This window comes from Arachis hypogaea, chromosome 14 (genome assembly GCF_003086295.3).
Source record: "Arachis hypogaea cultivar Tifrunner chromosome 14, arahy.Tifrunner.gnm2.J5K5, whole genome shotgun sequence".
Classification (NCBI taxonomy): Eukaryota; Viridiplantae; Streptophyta; class Magnoliopsida; order Fabales; family Fabaceae; genus Arachis; species Arachis hypogaea.
This window is the reverse complement of record NC_092049.1, coordinates 137,638,251-137,649,414: the sequence shown is the minus strand read 5'-3', so window position 1 is coordinate 137,649,414 and position 11,164 is coordinate 137,638,251. Positions and strand designations below refer to the sequence as shown.

Sequence of the window (11,164 nt, the reverse complement as noted above, 5' to 3'; positions counted from 1 at the left end):
CTCAACTCGGCGGACTAAACCAACTCTCTTAGACATTAAAAATATTTATAAAACTTTTTCCTTACCTGATGTGGGACAAATTTGGTGCTATCTAAGGATGAACGTGAGATTTTCTAATTATCGTTAACTCTTAACTTCAAGTACTTTTATTAATGGAATTGTAAATTACAAGTATTAATCCTTTCTATCAAATCATTGTAAGACTATGCACCAATAAAAACACGTGCGGGTAATTACATGAGATTTAGATATTCATATTAGTATTTAGATATGCTTGGAGGGTGCCATTATTAACCACTCAAAACGTTGAACCTGCAAGTCAAAGTGTCAAACTATATATAAAGGGACATAGATATTTAACAAACCAAGATCACAATTCATGTAACAAATTATAAAGTGGTGAAGAAAAAAGAAAAGAAATCAGAGATAAGAGAAAATGGCTACACTAGGTGGCAATCGTGTGGTTGAAGGAAGCCAGAACAGCATTGAGATCCAGAACCTTGCTCGCTTTGCTCTTGAAGAACATAACAAAAATTCGGTTCTTCTTCTTCAATAGTCTTCTACTTCTGTTTCTAATTTTTTTCCCAGATAAAATAAATAATTCATTTTAATTTGGGTTATTTTTGTCACTTAATTAATGTCTTGTGCTTTATGTTAGTATGTTAGTGGGGTTATTATTCAAAATGGGGTTTATTATTCTATTTTTATGTTTGTATGATTTGAAGTAATACTTTTAGTTCGAATGAATTTGAGAAAATATAAGTGATTAATATTTTTGTATTTGAATAATATGTTTATAATTTCTAATTTCTGCTGCAGAATTCAAGCTTGGAGCTTGTGAGGGTGATAAGTGCAAAGGAGCAAGTAGTTGCTGGAAGCATATATGAAATAACTATGGAGGCAAAAGATGGTGATGAGAAGAAACAAGTTTATGAAGCCAAAGTGTTGGTGAAGCCATGGTTGAACTTCAAGGAGCTCCAAGAGTTCAAGCTTGTTATTGATGATGATAATGAAAATGATAATGATAATGCTGCTTCAGTGTCTAGAGCACTTATCTAGCTATGTATTTAATTTTCACTAATATATGTATGGAATAAATGTAGCTATGCTCTAAAATACTATAAATGGGTGTAATATATTATCAATGGGTTATGCTACGTAGTGTACACCAAAATCAGCCACCAAAGTCAGCCACCAGTATAACATGTTGGAATATAAATATACATTAAAAATAAATTAAATCACACATGTATTTATACACAAATACATTGGTGGTTAATTTTAGTGACTAATTTGAGTGTATAAATAGCATTTCTCATTATGAATAGAATGTATAAAAACTAAAAAATTACTTATTGAATGATGGAAGTTATAATTGAGAGTAGGGTGACATTTACTTGCTAACTCGCATTATTGCATACTTTACAACGTAAACTTTTCTATTTGAGTTTCTTTATGACCTTAAAACAGCTAACTAAAGTACTATAATGTAAAGAAAATAAAACTAAACTACCAATAAAATTTGTTATTTTTTGCTAATATTTTAATTATTAGTCTAATTTTTTAGTTTTGTAATTCAAGTTATAACTACCAATATGGCGGTTATCAATACGAGTTATAACTCGGTATCACATGTTATAGCTCGGCTTTTATGAGCTATAACTCGGCCAATTAACGTTCCCGTCATAATCGATGTCAAAACGGATAGCAGTCAGTTACGTTATCAATCATTTCAAAACCGACGTTAATGCTCGGAACATAACTGACGAGAAACCCATCATATAAAAGCAAGGTAAAGTATTTTCTTTGAGGAGTTCGAACAATACAATACACTGATTTAAGCATTGGAGTGCCTTTGCAGGTACACTCCCCCTCTCCACCGCTTATACTCTCACGCCACATCGGAAAGAAAAGCTCGGATTCAAGGATCGGATGTTCAGCCTCCAAGGTGATAGTTCGACAGTCATCTGCCACTAGGAGTCGACCTATTTCGCAAACAAGAACAATTGGCGCCCACCGTGGGCCCGAGAAAATAGATCTTTTCTTTTTTGGTCCCATTACCTTCACTCGCATCCATGGCTGATGTACCATCTCCTTCCGCATCCGAACTTCTTCGGATGGTAACCGAGTTACAACAGGCCAATCAGCGTATGGCAGAAGAGAATCAAAGAATGGCTGCCAAAATCGTCGAGCTGAACAATGCCCGGATCGAAAATAACAACACTCAGCAACAACAACCAGAAGATAATGAACATCATTCCGACCCCTCTCACGTCTCGGAGACCATCCAAGTTGAGGGAGCCCAGCCTGAAGACAAGAATGAAGAGCCCGACGAGCCCGTGGGACGTTCAGACCAGAAGTGATGAACTTCAAACTACCATGAAGTTCACCCTACCACTGACCCTCAAACCTTATGATGGGCTCGGAGATCCAAAAAAGTTTCTCAAAAAATTCCGATCAATAATGATCGTTAACGGTGCATCTGATACTGTTTTATGCCGTTGTTTTCCGAATTATTTAGACGGTTCTGCACTTAATTGGCTTTGTGGTTTACCTGCAGGTTCAATCTCACGATTCCAACAGCTGGCCAAGCTATTTGAGGACCACTTCGCCGGATCTGCAATTTATCTGCATACAATCAAGCAGGGCCAAAACGAGAGCTTGAAAGACTATATGACTCACTTCACGAAAGTCGCTATCAGCATACCCGACCTCCATCCTGAGGTCCATCTACACGCCATCAAAAGCGGACTCCGACCTGGGAAGTTCCAAGAGACCATCGCGGTTGCCAAGCCAAAAATCCTTGCCGGGTTCCGCGAGAAAGCCAAAGGCCAAATTGATATTGAGGAGCTCAGACAAGCTCGGAAGTCCGACAAAACATATTATAGAGACAAAGATAAGGCGCAGAACAGTAAGAAAAATTTTAAACTAACCCCTCGATTTGATTCTTACACGCAGTTCAATACCAAGCGAGAGGACATTATCAAAGAGATCCTGAACTCAAAGCTGATCAAGCCACCAAGGAAGGCCAGTACTTACCAAGATACTAAGAACGTGGACAAGTCTAAATACTGTGCTTTTCACCAGAAGCACGGCCACACTACTGATGACTGTGTGGTGGCAAAAGACCTCTTGGAAGTTGGAACGGTTAGCTCGGCAAGGCCACCTTGACAAATACATCGGAGGTCACATCCAAAGACGTACCACAGCTTCAATTCCCAATGCTTCGTCCGAACACCAAAGCCGAGGAAATGAGAAGGGATCCTCAAGCGAATATGAAAAGCCCCGAGGTAGTATTAATTGTATTTCAGGAGGATACGCCAGTGGAGGATCATCAAACTCAGCCAGAAAGAGATCATTCCGAGCAATATGCTCGGTAGATGAACCACAGCACGAATCCAAAATCACGGCCAAGTTTCCACAAATGACGTTTACGCACGCAGATTTCGATTCCAACATACAGAATCTAGATGACCCTGTGGTTATCACACTTCAATTGGGAGATCTGTTGGAGAGGAAGGTACTTCTAAATCCAGGGAGCAGCGCCGACGTTCTGTTTTATTCAACATTCCAAAAAATGAAGCTCAGCGACAACATCCTCTAGTCAACAGGGGGAGACTTAGTTGGCTTCTCGGGTGAACGAGTTCCAATATTGGGATCAGTGTGGTTACAAACCACACTGGGTGAGCATCCTCTTTCAAAAACATGTGATATTCAATATTTAGTAGTAGACTACTTCAGCCCCTATAATCTCATACTTGGCTGACCTTTCTTAAACAAGTTCAGTGCAATTGTATCTACCGTTCACCTGTGCGTTAAGTTTTCTCTGCAGAACGAACATGTTGTAACAATCCACGGAGACCATAAAGAGGCACGACAATGGTACAACATCAGCATGAAGCTCCCAAGTCGTTCAAAACAACAACAAGTCAACAATGTCCACCTCACCGTTCATAGCTCTGCATTAGCCGACCTAGATCCGAGAGCCGACTTTCTTGAACGGCCTACGCCATCAGGTGACTTACAGAAAGTATATTTCAATAATGATCCTAACAAATTTACCTATGTAGGTACATCAATAAGCACAGTAGAGCTAAATGCCATACAAGCTTTCCTGTAAGACCAAGCCGACCTATTTGCATGGACGCCTTCTAACATGCCCGGCATCGTCTCACAAATCATCAGCCATAAACTGGCCATAAACCTTTCCGCACGACCAGTGCAGCAGAAAAAAAGAAACCTCAGAGATGAAAAGAAAAAGGCATCATTGGAAGAGACTCAAAAGCTGATTAATGTAGCATTCATTAAAGAAATCAGATTCACCACCTGGCCGGCCAATGTTGTAATGGTAAGAAAACAAAACGGTAAGTGGCGCATGTGCATCGACTTTACTGACTTAAACAGAGCATGCCCGAAAGAGTCTTATCCTTTACCATCCATAGACTCATTGGTAGATAACGCTTCTGGTTATGCTACCTTAAGTTTTATGGATGCCTATTCGGGTTATAATCAAATATTTATGCACCCTTTTGATCAAAGTAAAACGGCATTTATCACTGAGTTCGGTAACTATTGTTATAAAGTTATGCCATTTGGACTAATGGATACAGGGGCAACTTACCAGCGTTTCATGGACAAAGTCTTCACCAAGCAGATCGGCAAAAATATAGAAATTTATGTTGACGATATGGTTGCAAAGACAAAGGTCGGCAAAAACCATATCGACGACTTAACAAAGATCTTCGGCCAAATACGCCACTACAACATACGCCTAAACCCGGAGAAATGCGCCTTTGCTGTTCAAGGTGGTAAGTTTTTAGGTTTCTTACTAACCAGCAGGGGTATTGAGGCAAATCCTAACAAATGCCGAGCAGTGCTGGATATGGCAAGCCCAAAGACAATAAAAGAAGTCCAACGCCTCACAGGAAGACTTGCTGCACTATCCAGATTTGTCCCCTGTTTAGCTTCAAAATCTATTCCCTTCTTCCAAACAATTAAAAAGAAAAACAATTTTCAGTGGAATAACGATTGTGAGAGAGCTTTCGATGGACTGAAAACAACTCTCTCACAACCGCTGATCTTACAAAAACCCTTACAAGGGGAAGATTTATTCTTATACTTATCAGTTACTGACTGGGCAATAAGCTCTGCTCTTGTTACAAAAAGGAACAAAGTCCAACATCCAATATACTTCGTCAGTAAAATCCTCCAACACGCCGAGCTCAATTAACCGAGGATTGAGAAGCTTGCATTAGCATCAATATTTTCAGCAAGGAGGCTCCGACCTTATTTCCAGAGCCATGTCATCTACGTCAGGACAAACCACCCATTGCGCCAGGAGCTACACAAACCAGAAATTGCAGGCAGACTTGTTAAGTGGTCAATCAAATTGTCTGAGTTTGACATCAGATACCAAGCAAGAGGACCGATCAAGTCATAATTCCTGGCCAACTTTATAGAAGAACTGACAATCCCTTCAGAAAAAGACCATACAATACAATGGACCTTATATGTAGACGTTTTATATAACAATGAGGGCTGTGGCGCTGGAATCCGTTTGGAGGGCGACGATGGTTTCATTCTGGAACACTCATTACACCTATCTTTTAAAGCCAGCAACAATCAATCCGAATATGAAGCCCTCATCGCTGAACTCCGACTTTGTTTAGACCTCCATATATCGGCCATAAAGGTTTATTGCGACTCTCTATTGGTAGTACAGCAGGTAAATGACCTTTTCTAGGTAAGAGATCCTCTGCTTTCTAAATACTTATTGTTAGTCAAAGATTTAATTTCAAAATTTACAAAATTCGAAATACACCATATACCACGAGAACAGAACCATCGGGCCGACCTCTTATCTAAACTCGGCAGCACACAATCCGATTTATCTGTTTTACATCAATCCACCATAACTTCTCCAAGTGTTAGAAATAACGGATGTGTTAAGTGTCACACAGAAAAAGGATTGGCAGAACGACTTTATACAATATTTATAAACAGGTCATGTACCAGATATGGTCGAGGATACAAAAAGGTTCCAAAGACAAGCATCTTTTTCACATTACTCAACGGAACTTTGTATAGGCGAGGATTTACTCGCCCATTACTAAAATGCCTTACCAAAGATGAAGCTGATATAGCATTGTCAGAAGCACATGAGGTAATTTGCGGAACACACACTAGAGCTCGGAGTCTAGCCTCAAAAATCCTCCGCGCCGGTTTCTATTGGCCTACCTTAAAACAAGATAGCCAATACAAAGTTCGGACATGTGACAATTGCCAGAAACACGCACCACTCATACACATTCCTGCCGAGCAACTACACCATTTCGACGTTAGTTGGCCCTTTAACCAATGGGGGTTGGATATACTCTGTCCGTTCCCAATGGCACCGAGCCAGGTAAAATTTCTCATAGTTGCAATTGACTATTTTTCAAAGTGGGTCGAGGCCCAACCTTTAGCTAGGATTACATCCCAGCAAATTATCTCTTTCATTTGGAAAAATATTATTTGCCGTTTTAGAATTTCTCGGCATATCATAACTGGCAATGGTTGCTAGTTTGCCGATCAGAAGTTTCAAATCTTTTTTGCAGAACCTTAAAGTCAGACAACATTTCGCCTCCATTGAACACCCTCAAACAAACGGATTGGCAGAGGCTGCAAATAAGGTCATATTGTATGCACTCAAGAAGAAGTTAGATGATGCTAAAAGATTCTGGGCCGAGCTAATACCTAAAATCCTTTGGGGATATAATACCACCCCACAATCCTCAACAAAGGAGACGCCATTCCGACTTGTATATGTTTCTGAGGCTATGATACCTTTAGAGATCTCCCAAACTTTCATCAGAACTCAACTCGGTCACCAAGATGAAACTCAGCGAGCCGAGTTAGATATCATCGAAGAAATAAGGGACACGCGGCACACCAAACAATAGCTCGGTGACATAACAAATCAGTAAGAGGCCGATCATTTCAAGAAGGCGATTTAGTTCTTCGAAAGACAGAAACTGCACGGAGACCATCTTCCCATGGAAAACTCGCAGCAAAGTGGGACGACCCTACCTAATACCTGGAATATTTCCTCCCTAAAGAAGTTTTATAGTTAAAAGTCAGGGGCAGGCTTGTACTCTTTTTTTTACTACCAAGATTTTTTCCAAAGGGTTTTGCTTGGAGAGTTGTTAACGAGGCTAGCCTACCTGTGCCTTTGTATCCAAAGGTTCACCAATTTACTGTATATGAGCAATAAGGTGTATACCAACTCTATTCCTCAATCATTCTGATAATTGATTTTACCATTAAAGCATAGATACAAGTTTATCTATTGTCAATCTCAAATACATTCAAACGACGAACATTTCCATCTAATTACAATCTGCCCATGGTCGGCAATCATATCATTCAAACAAAAAAGGAATATTTTGAACAGAAATTCTAATCACTTAAGCAAAAGCTTTTTCAAACACCTCAAAAGCAATTTCAAACACACTATATAAACAAAAGTCAAACAACTATATCAGCAAACTACAAACTTACAAAAGCAACTATCACAATGTATCATCCATTACATCGGCAGCAACAAAATATTCAAAACATAAAAAGTTCTACCAAACAGACCACTACAAAACGGCATAAAAGCATACTAAACATTCTCAGCCTCATCTTTGGCAACACCATCATCCTCGACCATCTTTCCATCCCGGACGATCTTTCCAGGATCCATCTCAGACAGATCAACTTCTGGTGCAAGGAACTTCGCCTGTAAAGATGCTCTTTCAAACCCCTCAACAAATGAGTCCAAAATTTTATCTCCTTTCTTCTTCTCCATTTCTTTAAGCTGAGCAGTAACCTCAATCAACCGAGATTTCATGCTCACCAAATCGGCTTCCTTTTTCTTCAAATCCTCAACATCCTTAGCATAATTATCCTTTGTCTCTTTCAACTGCTTCTCAGTATCAGCCAACTTAGTCTGCAATTCGGCCACAACACCTTTTCTTTTACTCAATTCTTCTTTTAACAGTAAATAATCCTCTTTTTGAACTATTACTTTCTTATGTTTCAACTCCTGGCTACGTCCCAAACTGGCTAGCCGCAAGCCAACAACCTACAAACCATAATACCTACACATTACATAAAACATCCTACTACAAAAATAAAATAACAGTAAAAATAAAATCGGACCTTACCTGCATATATTGCCTGATTGCCATTTCACCAACCTCGTTGGCCAAAGATACATCGGCTGAAGACTGACAATACTCATCCACCACAGCCATATAGGGATACTCTTTCCCTCACACTGACAAACCCTCGCTCTGCTCAAACACTTCATGAAGCTTTTTATGGTTTACCATAAAAGCTTGAATTTCTTCTAAGGAAACCCCCTGCTCCTTTCCACTAGAGTCCTCCGACAACTCCACCACGTCCGATTTCCTCTTCTTCAAAATCACTTTTCTACGCCCCTGAGGAGGCTGACTAACTTCTCCAACCACCGCCCCTTTTTCACGATTTAACGAAGACACTTCCTTTTCCAAATTCTTACTTTTAAATCGAGACCTCAGAGATGCAGCTGAAACCCCAGGGTATTTACCTCCTACAAAACAAACACAACATCTGTCAGAAATTCCTAGGAAAATAATATACAAACAAAGAAAATTCCAAACTCACCCAAGTACTCTAAGACAGCATCTTTATCTTCTTCCCACTTGAGTAACTCATACATTGAAATCAGATCTTTACGATCAATATTCTCAACCAAGAACTCAATCAGGCACACATTTCTCGGAGATATAACTTCGGGACCGAGTATATTTTGAGGTTCCAAACACCACCACAACGGAAACCTCTCTGCCAAATCCTCATCAACATAAAAGGGAAAGTATTTTTCCAGATTCCTAACCTTAAGATACATTTTCTTAAAATCCTTAAAGGAGGATTTATGTAACTTGAATATACCAAATCCAGGGGTACTGTTGAAATTAATCCAACCCCCTTTTCATACCCCCTTTGCCTGAAATAGGGAAAAGAACAAATCTACTGATGGCATCTCCTCAAGAAACTCCATCAGAATCTCGAAGGAACGTAAGAACGCCCAGCCATTAGGATGAAACTGAGATGCAGCACAGTTTAACTGTTTCAACACCTGACACTCAAACTTCATAAATGGCAAATTCACTCTCAGTTCTTCTAGAACACAACTATGCATGTAGAAATATTCGAATCCCTGCCCCCGGTGATAAACCCTATCATCATTGTTACATGGCAGTAACTCAACTTGCAACCCAGAACCAGCCCTTACAACCTTCGCTGCATTCACCTCCTTAACAGCAGCCTCATCACAGAATAGGGACACTCGGGACTTCACATCCTCACTAACCCAGTCGTAAGACCAGTCAATCTCACCCCTTTTTCTCCTTCTCAAATCCCATTAAGAAAAACAGCAAGCAAACAAGAAGGGGGGAAGAATGAAATAATAAATCAGAAGCAAGAAGACAGAGCTTACATACCTCTCTTACTCATTCTGTTCCCAAAGAGGCAAAACCAAAACGTCAAATGTTACCAGGCTATAACTTCAAGTTGGAAACCAATAAATCCAATTAATCCCACCATAAACAAACATTTCAAATGCAGAAACTGCTACCTTAGTCACATCAAACGACACAACCTACTTTGGAAACACAACAAGTCTTTAATACTATCATCAATGTTTCTCTCTCCTCAGTAAAAAGTGGACACGCCTCCCCACACCTAAAACAATAATTTTTTAATGAAGTACGTTGAACAGGGGGTTCCGTCAGTAACCCATCTAATCGAGTTATAACTCATCAAGAAGCTCAACCTGCTTCATTAAAAACTCTCCTCAGGCTAAGCTTGGGGGCTGTGATATGGCAGTTATCAATACGAGTTATAACTCGGTATCACACGTTATAGCTCGGATTTTATGAGCTATAACTCGGCCAGTTAACGTTCCCATCATAACCGACGTCCAAACGGATAGCAGTCAGTTACGTTATCAATCATTTCAAAACCGACGTTAATGCTCAGAACATAACTAACGAGAAACCCATCATATAAAAGCAAGGTAAAGTATTTTCTTTGAGGAGTTCGAATAATACAATACACTGACTTAAGCATTGGAGTGCCTTTGTAGGTACACTCCCCCTCTCCACCGCTTATACTCTCACGCCACATCGGAAAGAAAAGCTCGGATTCAAGGATCGGACGTTCAGCCTCCAAGGTGATAGTTTGACAGTCATCTGCCACTAGGAGCCGACCTATTTCGCAGACAAGAACATTATCCATTCGCATTACAGTAGATTCTTTGTTTATAATAAGATAAGCCTCCAAATAATTTGTTTCAAATAAGCCTCCTTATTCCTACTCTTTTTAGGCCATTCAAATTGCATAAAGTTCACACCATTTTATGAGTCCTATCAGAATACTTGCAACATAACCCGTCAATCACTAGCCAAATGGTATTGCTCAAAAAGACTAGTAACGTAATTTAGCTTAACTACATTGATAGGAGGAGGGCACCAAGAATCAATCAAAGAGGTATGATTAGTCACCTGGTTAGTACGCTTAACAATACCATATTCAGCCCATAATATATAATAAATATGAGAACCTTACCCTTGTTCCAACTGACATTTTGATTAAAAATATCATTGTTTCTATCTCTTTAAATCCACTAAAGCCCTGCAGTAAAGATCATTTTTCTGAAGATTAATACAAAAATAACTCCAAAAATCCAAAGATACATCCCCACTTTTCATTTCCGCCTTCAAGCTGTTCTAAATATACTTAACTTTATTATAAGATTTAAGACAATGTTCTGTGGTTTCATACGTTTCGTTGCACTTAGGGATAAAGATATGTGATTATCAAACATCTGCGAAAATAATTGCTAGCAGTAGAAATAATACCATAAAAACAGAGCCAGATTAGCCCCTTGACCTTTTAAAAAATACTCGTATGCTAGAGTCACAACCAATTTGTATTGGAATCCTATGCAAAAATCTCTTAAAGTATTATAGGTCTAGAAACAAAGTATCAAATAAATTTTGGAGTAAAACCAAAAGTAATTTTTGAAATTGGCTGTGCTCTAAAAAGATTTTCAAAATCTCCATTATACTAATTTAATTCTTGATATTAGAAAAAT

The 11,164-nt window shown here is 39.2% G+C and overlaps 3 protein-coding genes across 3 annotated transcripts; all 3 read left to right on the top strand.

Moving 5' to 3' along the window:
* Positions 1-351: 351 nt before the first annotated feature.
* LOC112744505 (cysteine proteinase inhibitor-like) lies at positions 352-1,392 on the top strand. The gene is made up of 2 exons (XM_025794165.3): positions 352-538; positions 820-1,392. Exons 1-2 carry the CDS (start codon positions 437-439, stop codon positions 1,057-1,059), a joined length of 342 nt encoding a protein of 113 aa, XP_025649950.1. The 5' UTR covers positions 352-436; the 3' UTR covers positions 1,060-1,392.
* Positions 1,393-2,379: 987 nt separating this feature from the next.
* On the top strand, positions 2,380-3,171 carry LOC112743340 (uncharacterized). The gene has a single exon (XM_025792553.1). The coding sequence runs from the start codon at positions 2,380-2,382 to the stop codon at positions 3,169-3,171; it is 792 nt and encodes a 263-aa protein (XP_025648338.1).
* A 2,558-nt stretch (positions 3,172-5,729) lies between these two features.
* LOC140178773 (uncharacterized) lies at positions 5,730-6,941 on the top strand. The gene is made up of 3 exons (XM_072216021.1): positions 5,730-5,743; positions 6,016-6,163; positions 6,597-6,941. The coding sequence occupies exons 1-3, from the start codon at positions 5,730-5,732 to the stop codon at positions 6,939-6,941; spliced, it is 507 nt and encodes a 168-aa protein (XP_072072122.1).
* The last annotated feature ends 4,223 nt before the right edge of the window (positions 6,942-11,164 follow it).

What these genes read in the sequence shown, in the direction of transcription:
- LOC112744505 (XM_025794165.3), top strand. Translation starts at nt 437, where the DNA reads ATGGCTACACTAGGTGGCAATCGTGTGGTTGAAGGAAGCCAGAACAGC. An exon ending in AAGAACATAACAAAAATTCG is followed by an intron (nt 539 to 819) that starts GTTCTTCTTCTT and finishes TTTCTGCTGCAG; the next exon opens with AATTCAAGCTTGGAGCTTGT.
- LOC112743340 (XM_025792553.1), top strand. Translation starts at nt 2,380, where the DNA reads ATGAAGTTCACCCTACCACTGACCCTCAAACCTTATGATGGGCTCGGA.
- LOC140178773 (XM_072216021.1), top strand. An exon ending in CATTGTCAGAAGCACATGAG is followed by an intron (nt 6,164 to 6,596) that starts GTAATTTGCGGA and finishes TCTTTTTTGCAG; the next exon opens with AACCTTAAAGTCAGACAACA.